The following is a 21823-nucleotide window of genomic DNA, read 5'->3' as shown; positions in this document are numbered from 1 at the left end:
CGTACATGTTTGGATATCCACCGCGTACATGTTTGGATATCCACCGCGTACATGCTTGGATATCCACCGCGTACATGCTTGGATATCCACAGCGTAGATGTTTGGATATCCACCGCGTACATGTTTGGATATCCACCGCGTACATGTTTGGATATCTGCCGCGTACATGTTTGGATATCCACCGCGTACATGCTTGGATATCCACCGCGTACATGTTTGGATATACACCGCGTACATGTTTGGATATCCATCGCATACATGCTTGGATATCCACCGCGTACATGTTTGGATATCTGCCGTGTGCATGTTTGGATATCCACCGCGTACATGCTTGAATACCCACCGCGTACATGTTTGGATATCCACCGCGTACATGATTGGATATCCACCGCGTACATGTTTAGATATCCACCGCGTACATGTTTAGATATCCACCGCGTACATGCTTGGATATCCATCGCGTACATGTTTAGATATCCACCGCGTGGAGGTCTGGATTTCCGCCGCGTGAAGGTTTTGATATCCACCGCATACAGGTCTAGATATCCACAGCGTACAGTTCTGGATATCCGCCGCGTACAGGTATGGAAATCCATCGCGTACAGGTTTGGAAATCCATCGCGTACAGGTTTGGATATCCACCGCGTACAGGTCTGGATATCTGCCGTGTGCATGTTTGGATATCCATCGCGTACAGGTATGGAAATCCATCGCGTACAGATTTGGATTTCCGCCGCGTGCAGGTTTGGATATCTGCCGCGTTCAGATTTGGATTTCCGCCGCGTGCAGGTTTGGATATCTGTCGCGTGGAGGTCTGGATATCTGTCGCGTGGAGGTCTGGATATCCGCCGCGAGCAGGTTTGGATATCTGACGCGTACATGTTTGGATATCTGCCACGTACAGTCATAGTAAGACGCTATCACTGGGACTTAGCACATCTGTAGATTGTCCAGAAGAGCAAACCAGAAACAATATTTGAAATATTCAATTACATTTCCCTATATTATTGGTCATATTATAACCAATCAACCTAAAGGGAAATTTATGAGTTTTCTAATATATGAAGAAAATGTTCTAACGACTCTTCATACTTTTAGGACGCGAGGTTTGGAATTTATGTCATGTACCTGTGGATGTGGGTTGGGAAAGAGAAACTCGAACCACGCGAATGTGACTCCCACATACCAATCGGAACCCCTCGTCATTTTCTCCGAAACTAGACCTTCGCAGACGGAGGCGAGGTGTTCCGATTGTCCCACATACATATGGGAAAAATACCGAGGAGCTCGAAGTGACAGCGCTATACAGTTATAATTGATTTTATTTTTAAATTATTGAAGGAGCGATGGTCCCCTGCCTTTAGTATGCGTTAAACAGAGTGATGTAACACACTAATAACATTGTAAATATCAGGTAATCTAACGTATCTACACTTAAACAGTTACGTCAGGTGTGCGATACTCAGTCAAGTGTTGATAAAACACTGAACTTGACTGACACAATGACTTCAAAAGACTTTAAGTTTACCAAGGTACTACTGACAGTACATGTTAGCGTCACACGGCATTTGGTTCATTCGCACTCACAGAATATTTGTCGGGAAAAAAATCGGTAAACAGGCCCATTCGCGGAGCCTCAGGTAAAGAAATCTAGACTGAATAATAAAAACCGGACAGTTAGGCGTATACATGTACATGTGATCACATCATTTGTAAAAATGACAAGACAGGTCGACATTCCACCGTGGGGAATTGCCGAACTGTTGTAAGTGCACGTGTGCAAATTAAAAACAAAAGTTGGGTGAAGACTCGTACTTTCCCATCAGAACAGAGTGTTAAGTAGGAATTTTATTGTATAATCTTCCAAACACAACCAATGTATATAAATGAGCCGTGTGTGACTGGGTTGTGTTTTTCGGTCGAAGTACACGCATGTGTGTTAACATTTACATCCTCATTAAGTTGTGGGATAAGATTAGTTGACTGTTTGGAGGAACAAAAGAGCAGCTAAATCGGATTGTCTAGGTAGCATTCTTTTGAATGAAAGACTGTAATAAGTCGTTTTTTAGCTTGAGAGAGTATTGACAAGTCTGTGGTATATCAGGGTTAGACATTGTATGTTTACATTGAGAGAGTATTGACAAGTATGACTGTGTTACTATACTAATATGGAAAATATATTTTGGATAACCGCGTTATGCTCGCTTTGGTATTGCCAAAACGATATCCTCGTGTAATTCAAATTAACATGTGCAAGTAACGAGAAACGACCCCATTGCCAAAATTCTACAAAATATGTTCTATTTTTTCAAAATATTTCATTCTCGAAAATAAATAATGCAATTATTTTAAAGATTTCTAGGTGTATTCAGGTTCGGTATTATGCAGCAGGAAACCGTCCAAAATGTCTCTGTGAACTTTTTGGTGCTTCCAAGTCGACTACCGGGTGCACTCGATTTATACCTGCCAAGGGATTGGAACAAGATAAATCACCTCTGCGGAGCTCTAACGAAGCTGTTAGCATTATTCTCGTTAGAAACATCTATGAAGAACTCATATAAACCAGACAAAAGAGTTTAACAGATATTTGATGTATTTGAACAATAAGACGCCAGTGTTTCACATCAAGACCCGTGTTACAGGCCCGGGAGATCGTAGACGATCGTCTGGCCTGGTAACTACGTGCTACCTACGATGTTAGGAATCGAGAACTGTTCACTTAAAACACTGCCTAGTCTGTTCAAAGACATGTCGGTACGTCAGGGAAATTCTCCGTACAATGATTTATCATTTGCCAGTTGTAACTTCAGTGAATGAGAGTAAAACACGTTTGTCCTGTGGAATACTAGTAATAAGTAAAATATCTGATATCAAAAAGCATTCCATTCGTTCTTGATATAAGATTCAATTATTTCGGTAATTTCGATGTTTCAGATAAGTAATTCCGAAGCTTTTCAGAAGCTAACTCATTGTATACTCCATTGGTTTGTTTACAGGTCTCACAGGAAGACGTTATCGTTAACACGAGTTTGTTTGATATGAACACCTCGGAGAGTAACACATTGTTTCCGATAGAAAGTGTGTCACCTCATTGTTTTATACAGGTGTATGCTAAAACATATAGTAATTTAATTTAATTTTCAAATAACGAGAGCTGCCTATGCCATCATACATTCTCAATAAACATGTACGAATGCCAAATCCTGAGGTGTCTTTTACTCTGTAAAGTTTAAATGTTAATTATCAAAATTGGCCATAAACTAATGGCTTTGGAAGGAGTTTGTAAAACAATTATCTCGACACGTATCATACCCGATATATCATGTTTGTTGGTGTTGATGCCAAATCAGTGATCACACATAAATTATGTACTTCTATGTTTCATTTGGACTATAGAGTAAATAAAATGATAGTCAAAGCGTCGATCTCACAGGGACTTGGCACAATCATTCAACTCCGAGGTATAATTGTATGTACAATTGTATTACAAAATATACGGTCCGTGGGATTAAAACAAGTCCAAATGACCTAAATAAGTCCATGTGACCTACATAGCAAGAAAAATACAGCTGTAGGTTATCTTGACCTAGTTTTCTTTTTGATTCCAAAACAGCAAGGCAAGAGTATTTCCATGTTAAGTAATCTAGTTGTTATATCATTTGTTCCGCCTACCTCTCGTGTGAGAACTACGTGTAAAGTATTACTCTCGTCTGTTGTGCCAGTAGAGATATTATTGTTAATGTTTGTAAGCTGTCTGATTTTGGGAGGTCTACAGTAATTATCTAACTGTACAAATTACACTCTTAACTTTATGTTCATCAACTGCAAGGAGAAAAATTAAACGACAAAAAAAATCACAAAATATATTTTTTATTTATTTTTTTGTTCTCTTTACATTTCTCTCGCTCTTTAGTTTTACATTAATACATAATTCTCGCTTTTAACGCACATTCAAACACGCATGCGTCCTTCAACAGCCGCTCTCCATAAACACAAGCACCAATAAGCTCACATACCCCCTTAACTCCTACGCACCTCACACAAAGTTCACACGATTCCCGCTACAGCAGGAGTTGATGAGTACGATGATTACATGGGCGCATGCTCCCTTAACGTGACCAGTCGTTTGAAAATATAATCATTATCATAAAATCTTTATTGGAAATTACAAGTTACAAGAAATATACGCCTTAGATTATAACGCAGTCGCGGTGGCATGTTGAAACTTGAAAAAAAAAAAAAAAATGATAATAATAATATGCATGAAAGCATATTTGACCTTTTTACAAGTTTCAGGATTTGGTCACAGTTCTGTGAGAAAAGAATAGTTTCTGGTACGCCTGATTATATTTGCAGACGGACAAAACCTGATTGAGAGTGCTGTAAATTATATAACACCAAAGACCGACCGCCACACAGAATGGTATCTCCAGACCCGTACTTGATGTGAAATACGTCAATATTTACATTAGCTCTTACATCTCAAGGAGTGGTCTCCCTTTTAACGACTGCCAGGTTACTCCACGTACAGCTATCTGATATACTACGGATTGACAAAAAACCTACTCAGATTCCAGTGTATATATAACTCATTATCAATGGACAAGTCCTTACTTTTTGTTCAGTTAGAATTCACACCAAGAAAGCGTTATTATCCCGTGATGAATTAGATATGGAAACCAGACATAAAGCTGGCGAGTTCATTAAGGTTCAAGCAGTTATTACACTTCTGAAACCTTTCCAGTTGACAGTTTACAAGCAGTTGGAAACCCTGTAAATAAGTATCGGCAGTATCCTTGCCGACATGCTGGGCTAGTCCTTTATGTTTCATACATGTAGTAGATATCCTTGTATCATGTAGTAGATATCCTTGTATCATGTACATGTAGTAAATATCCTTGTATCATGTACATGTAGTAGATATCCTTGTATCATGTACATGTAGTAGATATCCTTGTATCATGTAGTAAATATCCTTGTATCATGTATCATGTAGTAGATATCCATGTATCATGTAGTAAATATCCTTGTATCATGTATCATGTAGTAGATATCCATGTATCATGTAGTAAATATCCTTGTATCACGTACATGCAGTAGATATCCTTGTATCATGTAATATATATCCTTGTATCATGTACATGTAATAGATATCCTTGTATCACGTACATGTAATAGATATCCTTGTATCACGTACATGTAATAGATATCCTTGTATCACGTACATGTAATAGATATCCTTGTATCACGTACATGTAATAGATATCCTTGTATCACGTACATGTAATAGATATCATTGTATCATGTAGTAGATATCATTGTATGATGTACATGTAGTAGATATTCTTGTATCATGTACATGTAATAGATATCCTTGTATCATCTAGTAGATATCCTTGTATCATGTACATGTAGTAGATATCCTTGTATCATGTACATATAGTAGATATCCTTGTAGTACGTACATGTAATAGATATCATTGTATCATGTAATAGATATCATTGTATCATGTACATGTTATAGATATCCTTGTATCATCTAGTAGATATCCTTGTATCGTGTACATGTTATAGATATCCTTGTATCATGTAATAGATATCCTTGTATCATGTACATGTAGTAGATATCCTTGTATCATGTTCATGTAGTAGATATCCTTGTATCATGTACATGTTATAGATATCCTTGTATCATGTACATGTAGTAGATATCTTTGTATCATGTAGTAGATATCCTTGTATCATGTACATGTTATAGATATCCTTATATCATGTACATGTTATAGATATCCTTGTATCATGTACATGTTATAGATATCCTTGTATCATGTACATGTAGTAGATATCCTTGTATCATGTACATGTTGTAGATATCCTTGTATCGTGTAGTAGATATCCTTGTATCATGTACATGTTATAGATATCCTTGTATCATGTACATGTAGTAGATATCCTTGTATCATGTACATGTTATAGATATCCTTGTATCATGTAGTAAATATCCTTGTATCATGTACATGTAGTAGATATCCTTGTATCATGTACATATAGTAGATATCTTTGTATCATGTAGTAGATATCTTTGTATCATGTACATGTTATAGATATCCTTGTATCATGTACATATAGTAGATATCTTTGTATCATGTACATATAGTAGATATCTTTGTATCATGTACATATAGTAGATATCTTTGTATCATGTACATGTAGTAGATATCTTTGTATCATGTACATATAGTAGATATCTTTGTATCATGTAGTAGATATCTTTGTATCATGTACATGTTATAGATATCCTTGTATCAGTACATGTAGTAGACATCCTTGTATAATTTAATAGATATCCCTGTATCACGTACATGTAATAGATATCCTTGTATCATGTACATGTAATAGATATCACTGTATCATGTACATGTAATAGATATCACTGTATCATGTACATGTTGTAGATACAACTCTCTAACTTCACTACTGAAATACCTCCTATCTGTTCATTTGGTCCTAACCTTATTCTTGTAAATCCTGTAAAATTATCCTTGGACAGCTTGAATGCTATTTGTTGAATACCCAGCATTTCTTAAACTATTATTTTCCCCCTTCCCTGCATATCAGTCCTACCTATTTACTGAACAGATGCCATACCTGTCAATTTTTACCTGTGTCCAGCATGGCTGTGTCAGACCTCCAAGCTTTTCAGGGGCTCCCTCCCCACCCAAGCAGAATATACATGATTTGATGATTTGGAATTGATCTAGTCTGGTTGAACAAAAAAATGATTCAAATGTAGTTGTAAGGCCAAAGTATGTAAGATTATTGGCACCTTAATTGATGAAAAAGGACGTTTGCCAAAAGGAAAATGAACCAGTCATTTTTTGGAATCTTTAAGGCCAGGGGAAAACAATTCTACTAGGGATATTTACCCGTGGAAGGTTAGGAAACCCTGACAGTAGTCGATCTCACACATACGTGGCATGATTATATATCCGATATTATAATTAGTTAACTTTCTAATCAATAATTCAGTATAATTAATGACAAGATAACAATAGCTGTACAAACAAAACTTTCTGTGTGAAGACAGATTATGGAATGCCAATATTAAGTGAATTGACAGAGAGGTATGATCTACAAGAATGTATGCCGTAATATTTTCTTCATGAGTAGGAAGGGACCGATTAAAGTGTTTATTGTGATATCGTACAACTGTGGTCCCTTTAGTTGTTATTCTACAGTAGGTCTGAAAACATTCCTACACTTTTGTAAATCTGTAAATTTGAATTAACTGTGAATGGATGTATGGAAAATATTTGGACATGAACTGGATATGCCATTTCTTGAACTGAATGACTTAGTCCATATCTGATAAAAATCTACTACTTTTGAAAATCATCATTGATTTATCAGTGAGATTAACAATTAACTCTAGACAGACAGCACAATTTTACGTGAAGATTTCATTTGTTGTAAGCATATGATCAGTACCTTACGTTCAAGGACTACACTTTGAGAACTTGAGTACCTTGTATTCCTGGAACGTTCGACATATGCATGGTCCCTTGGAGTTAGCGGACTTTAAATGTACTGGGTAGTTACACTTCCTTAAAGTTAAGGATTTGCCACCTTTCTTAGGTAGATAAATTTTAGTATTGACCTCAAAAAATGTCAATAATTTTTTTGGAGTCAAACAGTATTCTTTTCCTCACTGTCGATATCCGCACCAACCCGCATTTAGCCACTGCTATGAGAGGTTAGTAACATCAATATGTGCCAGGCTTTCAGCACAGGATAGGACTGTCTGAAATTTTGTCAGAATTCAGATGTGAATGGACATATTTATATTGTGAGATATGTAAAACATCATTCACTTAAATCCTGACATGTCATTCACTAAATGCACAGATGTAATGTGCCTAATGCGTAAACATGTGTACCATCCGCACATATCCGAAACCTGTCTCTGATACATGTGTAACATATGTATAATACTGTGACATGTGTTAGCTCTCCACTTCATCCTCCGTTGTCTCTTGTTGCTGTTTCCATTTCTTGGCCATGGCCAGCAGTTTGAGGTTTGGCTGTGCTGCTTCCTCGTCTGGGAAGATGTAGTCATAATACTCCTCCCAGCCACCATCGGACTGAAAGACAAAAAAAAAAGTGAAATATTTTGACCGGCTCAAAACTGCAATAGACGAAGGTGGGATTATTACCAGGAATAGGCTTTTACTTATAATCAGAAAAATAAAGCATGAAAAAAGGTTGATCAGATGATTTCACAAGTCAGAAAGATTCCTCATAGTCCTACTCCAGATGAATCACATCATTCAAAATCGATAGATCCAAATTCTTAAATCTAAGGTTGTGTAAAATCTATTCTTAACTGAAATCAAATGCAATTACATATCAAATTAATTTTAAATCAACCCTTTTATAATCAAAGAAAACCTACAAACACCAGACCCCGTGGGTCGTGAACACTCACCCCGTCTTCCAGCTGGATCTTCCTGCGTTTTTTCACTTTCTGTGGCATTAACTTGCTGACCTTGACACGAGATTCGTCATCACCTTCTTCCTCCTGTCAATCAAAACAACAGGAATTGCTTTTTTATATTTTGCTCATATACATGTACAAAATTATGCAGTTCACTTCCAATGTCATATACTTTTTTTTTTACAGAATTTCACCCATGACTGATAATTTTCAAAAAAATAATCTCGAACACTTACAATTGTTAACTTTTTGTTAATTGAGCTGAAATTGCATAAAATTATATGAGCAATTGTTTTCTAATTCTTCAACTGCATTACCTCCCTTTTGGGTTATGTCAGAATGATAAGTGGATAGGATGTCATTTTAATTTTGACATCACTTTTTACCAAATGGACAGACTAAACGAGAAAAAGTCTTATTGTGTGAGATATTACTGTCTCATGAGAGCAAATGTAATCTTATATAACTGTGCACATAAAAAAAATGTTTTGAGCAAATTGAATTGTGAATATCTTCTTTAAAGACTTTTCTCTAGAAAAATCAAAATTTGCACCACATGATACACAGAAATTATTGCTGTTCTGAACATACTCCCTTCAAATCTTAAGCAGAAGAGCAAGGTTTTTCTTCTTTAATGTTTTCAATGAAAATCAGCTTTTTCTCACAAGATTTTAGAAATCTGTTCATAAACCATAACTGTTTAAATGCTTGTGTGTACTTGTCCTTTATTGAAGCACTTTTGTGACTTGGGTGACTAACCAGTAAAACTAACATGCAGACCGATTTTCCAGATTTTATTTTAAGACAGCATCTGGTTATTTTTACAATGAAATCTGCAGCATGCTTAAATGAGAGGCATGCAGTCCTAAGACCTAAGTTATTAGTTGTTTTGACTCACCTCAAATTGTGCCCAAGACTCGAGCAGCATTAGACGTTCCTCCTTCTCCCCAGAAGTTCGGAAGGCATTATTCGCATCTTTATAAACACCTCTAACGTTCTGTAGGCGCTGCTCCACCTCGTTAGTGCGCTCAAACTGGGCAAAGCTGATCCATACCTGGCAAAACATAAGTTGTGATGATATTGAAAGAGAGGTTGCGATAAAAACTGTGTACGATAACTGGACTTTTCTTCTTTTACAAGCATTGGTACAACCCTAAGGAAACTTTTCTGACATTCTTTACTTTGAATCGGATGTAACTTAACACGCTGCACCCTCACCAGCAGACAACGGTACAACACCCAGACATATCCCTACAGTACTTTTGTTTGACCCAGTTTTACCTTAACATGGTGTGTTCTCTCCAGCAAACGACGGTACAATGCCCTGGTACAATCCAGCTCCTCCTGCTCCACCTCAAAGTCTATGTAGGCCTTCCACAGGACTTCAGGCATGTCCAGTTTGGGCTGGTTGATGGCCAGTTCGTATACCGCTCGTGCACGATCAATGTCTCCGAGGATTGTCTCCAGCTCAGCATACTGTCAAAACAAAAAGCCATTAGTATAACTGTTGGACATCATATAAATCTGTTTCTGGTAAACTATGTATAAAATCACTGGTAAATAAACAGTGCATTAATATAACTATGAAATGGAGAAAGGCTATCAAGTAGTAAAAATATAAGTCAATGTGTGACAAAGAGGAGAAGTGGGTTTTGGTTTTGTATTGATAACATCCCATCAACAACAAAGGTCATCAGGAAGGCTTCCCCAGTGTGTGAGATGTATGTAGTGAATATGTGTGTTTGGGAGGCCGAGTTGTGAGATGTATGTAGTGAATATGTGTGTTTGGGAGGCCGAGTTGTGAGATGTATGTAGTGAATGTGTGTGTTTGGGAGGCCGAGTTGTGAGATGTATGTAGTGAATGTGTGTGTTTGGGAGGCCGAGTTGTGAGATGTATGTAGTGAATGTGTGTGTTTGGGAGGCCGAGTTGTGAGATGTATGTAGTGAATGTGTGTGTTTGGGAGGCCGAGTTGTGAGATGTATGTAGTGAATGTGTGTGTTTGGGAGGCCGAGTTGTGAGATGTATGTAGTGAATGTGTGTGTTTGGGAGGCCGAGTTGTGAGATGTATGTAGTGAATGTGTGTGTTTGGGAGGCCGAGTTGTGAGATGTATGTAGTGAATGTGTGTGTTTGGGATGCCGAGTTGTGAGATGTATGTAGTGAATGTGTGTGTTTGGGATGCCGAGTTGTGAGATGTATGTAGTGAATGTGTGTGTTTGGGAGGCCGAGTTGTGAGATGTATGTAGTGAATGTGTGTGTTTTGGAGGCCGAGTTGTGAGATGTATGTAGTGAATGTGTGTGTTTGGGAGGCCGAGTTGTGAGATGTATGTAGTGAATGTGTGTGTTTGGGAGGCCGAGTTCTGAGATGTATGAAGTGAATGTGTGTGTTTGGGAGGCCGAGTTGTGAGATGTATGTAGTGAATGTGTGTGTTTGGGAGGCCGAGTTGTGAGATGTATGTAGTGAATATGTGTGTTTGGGAGGCCGAGTTATGATTGTGTTTGTCTCTTTCTGACAGTATGTAACTGATGCTGGCTTTATAGTGATAAGTGAAACAGGGTGGATGAATAGGTAAAAGATTGGGATAGGTGATCAGTAAGTGGGATGGGTGAGTAAGGGTGGGGATGGGTGAGTAAGGGTGGGGATGGGTGAGTAAGGGTGGGGATGGGTGAGTAAGGGTGGGGATGGGCTAGTAAGGGTGGGGATGGATGAGTAAGGGTGGGGATGGGTGAGTAAGGGTTGGGATGGGTGATCAGTAAGGGTGGGGATAGATGAGTAAGGGTGGGGATGGGTGAGTAAGGGTGGGGATGGGTGAGTAAGGGTGGGGATAGGTGAGTAAGGGTGGGGATGGTTGAGTAAGGGTGGGGATGGGTGAGTAAGGGTGGGGATGGGTGAGTAAGGGTGGGGATAGATGAGTAAGGGTGGGGATGGGTGAGTAAGGGTGGGGATGGGTGAGTAAGGGTGGGGATAGATGAGTAAGGGTGGGGATGGGTGAGTAAGGGTGGGGATGGGTGAGTAAGGGTGGGGATGGGTGAGTAAGGGTGGGGATGGGTGAGTAAGGGTGGGAATGGGTGAGTAAGGGTGGGGATGGGTGAGTGAGTGTAGGGATTGGTGAGTGAGTGTAGGGATGGGTGAGTAAGGGTGGGGATGGGTGAGTGAGGGTAGGGATGGGTGAGTGAGTGTAGGGATTGGTGAGTAAGGGTGGGGATGGGTGAGTGAGGGTAGGGATTGGTTAGTGAGTGTAGGGATGGGTGAGTAAGGGTGGGGATGGGTGAGTGAGGGTAGGGATGGGTGAGTGAGTGTAGGGATTGGTGAGTAAGGGTGGGGATGGGTGAGTGAGGGTAGGGATTGGTGAGTAAGGGTGGGGATGGGTGAGTAAGATTGGGGATGGGCGAGAAGGAATGTAAGGATGGCTTAGGGAGGGAATGTGAAGGTGAGGGATAGGGGACAATGGCGGGGAAGTTGGGGGTTGTGGGGACAGAGAAGAGTTTGGACTGTTGGGATGGCTCAGTGAGGCAATTACAAACATTTTCATTAATACAGCAGATAATCCTTACCTTCATCCACGTTGTACAGTTTTCTGGTCCAAACTCCACAAATTTTTCATACAGAATCCTACATCTCTCAAACTCTCTGAGCTGAAGCTCTAGTTCAATGTAGCCTCGAAACAACTTATTTTTTGGACATTTTCCGATACTTGTACCCTGTAAGCATAAATCGTATTGTTAATTCCGAAAAAGAATTTTCATAAATGTCCTCAGTAGAACCCTTTGGAGAAATCAGAATGAAGCATTCCAATACCTACAGGATAGCCAACTAACATGATCCTGTGTATTAAGTACTGAATTCAAGCTTGTCATATTTTTCTGTTCAAACCTAAAAGTTAGGCTTTTTCTTTGACACAGAAAATCAAAATATGGCCTCTTAAACACTGGATTTGTTACTTACTAATACTCTTCTAGCTCCCTGTAAGTTTTTCTGTCGTATTTCAAACTGTGCGAAGAGAAGCCATATTTTGGCAAAAGTGAATTTTTTATGTGGCATGATGTCGAGACACGCTTTGTAGACTTCCCGCGTGCGGTCAAAGTCCTCCGCCTCCAACTCCTCAAACAGAGCGTAGTTTACCCAGAGATAGATGTACCGGCGCCAGTGACGCTTCTCCTGAAATGTAGAGTTTAAGATTGTGATTGAGAAATCAAACAACAATCTTCAATGACTGTTACACTTTCTCTTATAAGACCAAATAAAGGAAATTTACTGAAATGTTCTCAATATGTTATTTCAAACTCTTCATTTAGCTAATTACAAACTTTGTTTCCAATAATGACTATGAAATTCCAAAAATCTTCTCCATGGAACATGCTATTGTATGAATTCATATTAAATGTACCAAGAAAATATAAAACAATCTGTCTTAATCTTCCTGTACATCTATTAACACAATAATATTGAAAAAAACATTTATTTTTTTAATATCTAAATGCAAAACTCATTGAAGTCTTTTATAAGTTTGAATAAATATGCATGTAGTTCATCACTAGTTCTTTTAAACATTCAAAGAAGTGACTCAGGTAACATAGGTAGTACTACCACTGGAAAGACACCAGTTTATCTCAGGATTACTTCCCACCAGACTGGTACATATTTCTAAAGCTGTGTAGACTGTTTAAATTCTTTGTTTAACAACAAAGACTGTAGAATCACTCATAAACCTCTAACTCGGAGTGCAGTGCCCCCTGAGTAACAGGTTATTCCCTGAGTGCAGTGCCCCCTGAGTAACAGGTTATTCCCTGAGTGCAGTGCCCCCTGAGTAACAGGTTATTCCCTAAATGCAGTGCCCCCTGAGTAACAGCTAACTCTGAGTGCAGTGCCCCCCGAGTAACAGGCTATTCCTAAGGCTGTTTGTGGCGTTTGCTTGCTGACCTGTGAAGGAGGGATGTTGGCGATCGCTCTTTCAAATGTGTCGCGGGTTTGTTCTGTGTTGCCATCTGCCTCCATCAACCGGAGGTAGTCAAACCAGGCATCATAGTTGAGTGGGTTCTCTTTCACCTCCTGTAACAACACAATAGTTAAGTTAAGATTTGGTGGTATTTTCATTTTCAGTTTAACTATGATAAAATCTGTATTTTGAGTTTAATAGCCTTTGCTTGCTGATTTGAGAATGCTTGTATAGATGGAATATCAATTAAATTTTGTCATACAGCAGTGACATATACCGGTAACTTAATTATTTACCTCTTCATATTTGAACCTCCGTTTGCTGACAATAACGTCCTCAATAGCTGCCCGACTCCCAAAGCGTTTCTCGTGTATGGTGTAGCTTTTGTAGATCTCAGTACATAACTCCTTCGGGAGGTGATCAAGGGCATACTTATATATCACTCTCGCTCGCTCATGCTGAAAATCAACAGATCATGAAATATAGATTACCGTAAAAACTCGTGTAATTTGGGCACCAGTGTAATTTGCGCAGGTACTTTTTGGGGCTGAAAATGATGGAAAAAACTTCTATTCGTATATTTGCACATGAAAAATTTTGACCAAAAATGATGTCCAGGAGGTCCCGAAAACGATGTATGAAAATGACACTAACGCAGATTAGCACGAAATAATCTGATTATTTTGTATTTGTAATGAGGAAATAGCAAAATTGTGTCTTGTTTATTTTCTTTAAATCGACTGTATAAGAGGAAAAGCTACATGTACGTACAGTAAACCACTGTACTTTTTAGGTTATTTTAGGATGAATATTCTATGCAAGCATGTGAGTTGAACAGGGGTGATACTTCATGCAAGTGTGACTCTTTTAGTTCACAGGGAGGTGAATATATGAAGCATGTAGGACACATTAATATAGGAATATTCTAAGAGCCAGTCAGACACCTGGAGAGGACTGTCAGTAAAGTTTGTCAATCAAAGAGAATGAATTAATACACTATCGTTTAATAACCAAATCTAACATGACTAGAATTTCTATATTTCAAGAGGTCTTTGTGGAATAACTAATTTACTGGAATAGTCTTAAGACAAGAGGCCCAGGGGCCTTAACGGTCATCTGACTCTAAATTAAAACCCTTATATTATTGTAGTAGGCATTCTCTGTAGCAAGTATATAGTGGCACTGTTGGTCATGGTGGCCATCTTGGATATCTGACCGACCCAATAAATAATAACACTTGGTCTGGACCATCTAAGGATCATTTCTGGTAAGTTAGAGCTGAATCCCACCGGTGGAATTTGAGAAGAAGTTTGAAATAGGTGTTGTTCAGGAAAACCATGATTGCGCAATCATGTTACAAAATGGCCGCCATTGCTGCCATGCCAAAGTTTTTACAAGGCCGAAAAAAATAACAACACTTTGTTGGCACTCCTTCCTTAACATCTTCACCAATTTCGAGCTCAATAATGGCACCAGTGGAACTGGAGAAGAAGTTTAAAATGTGTTTTTTAAGACGGCGGATATGGCGGCCATCTTGCATTTCAGACCAATCTAAAAACTAACAACACTTGGTCGGGATCATCTCAGGAACATTTCAGGCAAGTTTCAGCCCAACAGCACTGGTGGAACTTGAGAAGAAGTTTAAAATGTGTTTATGAAGATGGTGGTTATGGTGGCCATCTTGGATTTCGGACCAACTCGAAAAATAACATCACTTGGTCAGGATCATATCAGGATCATTTCAGGCAAGTTTCAGCTCAATAGCACTGGTGGAACTGGAGAAGAAGTTTAAAATGTGTTTTTCAAGATGGCGGCCATGGTGGCCGTCTTGGATTTCGGACTGACCCGAAAAAAAACAACAGTTGGTCAGGATCATTTCAGGCAAGTTTCAGCTCAATAGCACTGGTGGAACTTGAGAAGAAGTTTAAAATGTGTTTTTCAAGATGGCGGCTATGGCGGCCATCTTGGATTTCAGACCGACCCGAAAAATAACAACACTTGGTCGGCATCATATCAGGATCATTTCAGGCAAGTTTCAGCTTAATAGCACTGGTGGAACTGGAGAAGAAGTTTAAAATGTGTTTTTCAAGATGGCGGCCACGGCGGCCATCTTGGATTTCGGACCGACCCGAAAAATAACAACACTTGGTCGGCATCATATCAGGATCATTTCAGGCAAGTTTCAGCTTAATAGCACTGGTGGAACTTGAGAAGAAGTTTAAAATGTGTTTTTTCAAGATGGCGGCTATGGCGGCCATCTTGGATTTTGGACTGACCCGAAAAATAACAACACTTGGTCAGGATCATATCAGGATCATTTCAGGCAAGTTTCAGCTCAATAGCACTGGTAGAACATGAGAAGAAGTTTAAAATGTGTTTTCAAAATGGCGGCTTTGGCGGCCATCTTGGATTTCGGACTGACCCGAAAAATAACAACACTTGGTCAGGGCCATCTCAGGATCATTTCAGGCAAGTTTCAGCTCAATCCCACTGGTGGAACTTGAGAAGAAGTTTGAAATGTGAAAAGTTAAGGCACGGCGGACGGCGCACGACGATGGACGAAGCATGATGACTATAGGTCATCCTGACCCTTCAGGTCAGATGACCTAAAAAGGCAACCTAATTTATATCACAAATGGCTGAATACTCGAGCTTAATTTTCAAAATGACAGTAACCTTCATGACAATGTCCCATGGGTGCCACAAAGCTAATAAATTGTGAATTCTGATCCTTCTATAGAAAGTGTCTGAAATTGACAGTGATACAATGGGAACTTGTTAACTTACCTCTTTTTGTCCCTCCTCAAATTTTGCAAAAGCAATCAAAAGATTCTCCTCCATGTTGTCTTCGCCAAAATATTCCACACCCCTCTCATAGATCCGCCGGGCACTATTAACGTACTGGTTTTTTTCTTCAAATTTGGCATATTTAATCCAGTTTTTCACTTCAGGGTGAACTATTACAAGTGGTCTCAGTCAAGGAGTTATTTATATTCTGATTGCCAGGTATCCAAGAAAAACTGTTATATCTAAATTTTATCTTCCTAATTTGTAATATTCTAACTAACATTGAGATTTATGAGGAACTGAATATTGTGTGTGGGGAAATACACAATAATCTAGGTAAATAGCAGATAATGTTTCTGAAACATGTATACCCATGTACCAGCTTTTGTTGAAATACAACTGAACACAAAATTTTGCCAAATTGAAAACATGACTAATGTTGAAAAAAATTGACTTCTATTCTGACTGCACATACACTAGTTACATGATTCCAAAACCACTGACATGCCAAATAACAGCATCCTATCATTCTTAACAAGTGCATGGTGAACTCTACAGAACTTCACAACCATTTGTGGGAGGATAAAGAGCCACACTATTTGCATCTGACAACTGGCATAAAAGTCTATTTATAAACATCCTTATGATTAAGTCTTTTCAGAAATATTCGAATGCTTATCGCATTTGACATGACAAGGTATTTCTGCTATACAAGCCTGTTACATATAACCACACAGTTCTCGTTTTCTCTTTTAATAACAGTATTTTTTTTTGTAATTTGTATGGCCAGGATAATCTACATGTATGACTTGTACAGTATGTAAGGATATATCGCTCATAGATCATTCTGGCTCGGTCGAGTTCCTTGTATCGCAGCTCAAAGTTGATGTACGAGTGCCATGCTTGTTCCTCCGGCTCCCACTCCATCCAACGCTCAAACACCTGACGACAACCTAGATGTGACGAACAAATTTTAACAAATCAGTTTTAGTGTTACAGAAATTGCAATTCATCTAATTTTGATTATAAAGGAATAACTTTATAAACCTAAGATTTTTGCGAATCTATTTCATTGCTTTATGTTTTTTTTCAATTCAAGATATGAATGCTATTGTTTTTAAATTATTTGTTTGGTCATTTTGGTACTGATAGCAGGGTTTAAAACAATCGTCAAGACACCAGGTTAATTAAAAGTTAGATTGTAGAAGATGAGAGATCAAGGTTATCACAAAGTAAAATGCCTCGTTTTCCCTGCACAAAGGAGTATTTTACTATATATTATTTTATCAGAATACTAAAATTCAAAATAGATTTATTTGCGATAAGATATAATCAATATTTAATTGTATGTTATAGATTTTTTTTTATCAAAAGACTTTTTTTCTTCAAATTTAAAATGTACTACCTACAGAAGTTTTATACTGTTCAATATTCCTTTACCTGCTACATTGCCCAGCATCTCCTCCATGTAAGTATATTTATACCAGAACTGGTTCATACGAGGTAGAATGATGATAGCACGGTCCCAAATATTCCTAGCATGATTCACTTGTCTTGCTCTGCAATATAATTTTTTAATTCCTAAAAACTTCACTTTTACAAAGTACTGCACTTTTACAAAGTGTTTTTAATCATGAGAAATATTACAAAAAATTGAAGAGTTATTTCTAAAACTCAATTTACATTTTATTTTATAAACAAAAGAGGTCTCATTTATTGAACTGTATTTGTTTAAAACATTATTTCCACTTACCAGTATTTTTAGGTTTTAATATTATTTACTCATTTATAATTCTGAATTTTAGTAATCAAAACTGTCATATCTCCTATTAATAATATTATACACATGCTTCATCATTTTATAAATTTCTCACCTCATTTCCATTTCAGCATATTTCAACCACACGGTAACAGTTCTGTGGTCTACATCCAGTGCTCTTTCCCACACAGAACGAGCCCTGAAAAAAACAGCCGAGATTCCACAATATCTTATCATTCTTGTTGGAACAGATTGATAAACACCATAGAAGGATTCCCTGTAGAAGTCCACGGGCATCTCAAAATTGAAATTATCTCCTCCATTTTATTTAAGTAATAAATTTTACATTAAATGGCAATGGCCTCTTTAATTTGACTTAGGTACACTTTTTGTAATGTGAAAAGACTCAATAGTAAGAATGACAATATGTAAAAACTCTATAATTCAGTGTTAAGTGATACAGAAGTTTAAATAAATGTCTTTTCCAATTCATTTGTTTTTCTTCGTGATTTGTAAAAAGTCTAAAAGATCTCATACGTTTAAAACATTTCATTAACCACCTAAATATGTCTGTGTTAGGGTTGTCTTTGTTACCTTTGTATTTCCTTCTGAGCCTCCTCCCACTGGGCATATTTGATCCAGTTGACCATCACTGATCTGTTCTTTCTGATGTTATCTTCAAACATCTAGTGTTTGAAAATATTAGAAATATTTTGTATGACAATAAACATTTCTAATTTCAAATTTAAAATCACAATTCAAGAACTTGAAAATACATATTTTTAACCATTTACTATTTATCATATATTTACTATTTATCATATTTTTTATCATTAACTGTTTATATCTATATTTGTTTTGTAAGATTTTGTTTTACTTACCTTCCTTTTCCTCATTTTATATGCCTTTAATTCATCTGGATCAGAAATCTTCTGTTTTGGAGGCTGTAAGAAGAAAAGGCTTATACATGGTATTAACTTTTGATTTTATCTATAAAATAATTAAAACATTATTTTTTACAATAAAAACACAAATAAGCATTTTGTTAAATTTCATATTTAGGAACATTAATGCTTCAAGATGTAAAACAAATTAAATGTTATAATTAAAGAACATTATCTTTGCTAGTGTACAGTAGAAGGAAGAATGTGATCACTGATGAGGTCAGTACAGTTTCTAGACGACTGATATGCCTTACCGGTGGGACAAGTTCCAGCTCTCTTTCCTTAGCTTCTCTCAGGAGCTGTTCAGCTGTTATTTGTACTGGTGCCGGCATTTTATTCTTAACCTAAAAATTAAAGAAAAATTCATGTAAAAAAGTTTCTATATTTTGTATACAAATTTTGATGATATAATTGAGTCATTGGATCTTCATACAGAATGAGCAAATAAACATGTTTAAGTCAAGGCCAGATAAGACTGAATATACATGCTACTGGCCATAGGTCCTAAAACCATTCAAATGCTTTGATTACAATATTTGTTTTCAAATTATTAAATATTCAGAGAAAAAATACAGGAATACAACTACACAAATACAAACATTAAACAAAAAAGGATATCAGTAAATGTTTTGTAACTTCTAAGGATTTTTGAGACTAGTTCTAGAGACATATATACAGAGATAAGTAACATCGCTATTTCCCAGTACAAGTGGTGGCTCCCTTTATTCGTGACCACTCAAGCATATCCCTTATCGAGAGCGCCTTGTCCCCTATCAAACACGCGAGCACAGGTAAATCAGGCTTTGCGCATGTGTGTATCGATGTACTGGAACTTATTCGACATGTTCTGGTTAATCCGCCATTACGTCAGACCAAAACATCGTCAATTTTAAATACACACAAAAAGCACATCGTTTTATTTAAGCCGCTATAAAGTTACCACATTAACCAAAAACTATCATACTTATGGGATATAGTCTTATAGTCCGTGCACATTGTTGTCATTTATCCGTATTTTCGAAAATCCACTGGGTCCTATTCGACATGTCCAAGTTTTGTAATTAAGCAGCCATTACGTCAGACCAAAACATCGTCAATTTTAAACGCACACAAAAAGCACCTCGTTTTATTTAAGCCACTACAAAAGTTACCACATTAACCCAAAACTATCATACTTATGGGATATAGTCTTCTTGATCATGCACATTGTTGTCATTTATCCGTATTTTTCGAAAATCCACTGGGTCCTATCGACATGTCCAAGTTTTGTAATTAAGCAGCCATTACGTCAGACCAAAACATCGTCAATTTTAAACGCACACAAAAAGCACATCGTTTTATCTAGGCCACCACAAAAGTTACCACATTAACCAAAAACTATCATACTTATGGAATATGGTCTTGTTTATCATGCACATTGTTGTCATTTATCTGTATTCTCGAAAACCCCATAGGGACTTTTCGAAAATTGGAGATTCCTGCCGTTCTTTCCTGCGGTGTGCTTGACTTTCCCTGCGGTGTGCTTGACTTTCATACTCAAAATACAAACACTTGGACAGCAAATTGTGATATATTTCATATTGATAACACTTCTGCACTTTGATATTAATAAAATTAAAGCACATAATTGGATCTTGGTGATGATTTCAAATAGAAATTATCGATAATTATGTGTGTGGTTTTCACGATTTCTCTAATATGGCCTCAAGTGAAGACTGAACCGAGCGACCGCAAAGGATTGTGGGAAGGTCAGGGGCCACTATGTTAACACAAGAGCAAATAGAGAGTTACCAATCTCTCTGTATATTTCATTTTCATTTCAACAAATTTTATTATACAAGATGTTATAGTACAAAGGGATTTGACAACAGGCTTTGCCTATATCAGTCTTCTCCCACATAAATGACATTTTGATAAAGTAACTGAACAATAGAACTATATAATTAGGGTTATTTGTAACACTTACACATACACTCATACACACATCATTGTAATAATTTAAGTAGTCATTCATAGTTTAATGGAATAATTTATAGTTAAAAAGTATCAAAAGTTCAGGAAATATTTTTATTTATATACATTATATATAGAAAATAGATAATTATACAAGACTTTGTAAAGCAAAAGCGCTTCACCTACCTGACGGTGAGAAAGAAGAGTATTTTATTGAACAATTATAATGATATACTCTGTATATATGTCTCTGCTAGTACTATTAATATAAAAGATGTTATATCAAGATCAACATTTTGAAAAGAACTTCAACTTGTCAATTTGCAGATTACGTGAAAAACACATATCTATAATCACAAATCTTAATTCATAGGTCTCTCTTTTAGAACTATTGAGAAATCACTTTTGGTGACATGATATTAACCGGAATAACACTTGAAGAAAATCGACAGAATAATGAACAAAGGGAGACAACTACAACAGAACAAACGTCAACTAACGTTTTATCAACAATGTTCTACATCGGCACATGGAAACAAAACCCTGAGATGACTGTCCTATTATTGCTTATTGTTGTTAATTTAACAAGTTTACTTCTATGCCATTATAACAATTGCTTTTTTCTTGTAATTAAAGAATTATTTCATCCAGAGTCAACAGAAAGCATTTGTTGCTGTCGTCCTGAATGTTTACCATTATCTGATGACTTTTCGAATAATTACATTTGTCCAGAAAATACGTACCTTTGCCACTTTCGGCATTTTCCTTTTTCCGTCGTCGTCAACCTCCATTGTTATTCTGTACTCTGCTACTTAGTTTTTCAAAAAAAGTAGAACGCCTGATTATTTTCAGCAATAAACCGGAACTGGCAGTACGGAAGTTGATACGGAGTGACGAATATTTTGGTTATAATATATTAAGACATTCTATAAAAAAGTCTCTTACTCAGC

The 21823-nt window shown here is 37.2% G+C and overlaps 1 protein-coding gene across 1 annotated transcript; it reads right to left on the bottom strand.

The window, feature by feature from the left end:
* Positions 1 to 3850: 3850 nt before the first annotated feature.
* On the bottom strand, positions 3851 to 21737 carry LOC117323115 (crooked neck-like protein 1). The gene is made up of 16 exons (XM_033878128.1): positions 21617 to 21737; positions 19175 to 19264; positions 18858 to 18920; positions 18571 to 18662; positions 18092 to 18175; positions 17658 to 17776; positions 17048 to 17170; positions 16218 to 16396; positions 13727 to 13888; positions 13415 to 13543; positions 12440 to 12652; positions 12049 to 12195; positions 9776 to 9970; positions 9393 to 9548; positions 8486 to 8578; positions 3851 to 8141 (listed from the first exon to the last, which is right to left on the bottom strand). The coding sequence occupies exons 1-16, from the start codon at positions 21662 to 21664 to the stop codon at positions 8004 to 8006; spliced, it is 2031 nt and encodes a 676-aa protein (XP_033734019.1). The 5' UTR covers positions 21665 to 21737; the 3' UTR covers positions 3851 to 8003.
* Between the last annotated feature and the right edge of the window lie 86 nt (positions 21738 to 21823).

Source organism: Pecten maximus, chromosome 3, assembly GCF_902652985.1.
Source record: "Pecten maximus chromosome 3, xPecMax1.1, whole genome shotgun sequence".
In the NCBI taxonomy this organism is placed as follows: Eukaryota; Metazoa; Mollusca; class Bivalvia; order Pectinida; family Pectinidae; genus Pecten; species Pecten maximus.
Note: the sequence above shows the minus strand (reverse complement) of the source record. Positions and strands in the feature narration are given on the sequence as shown.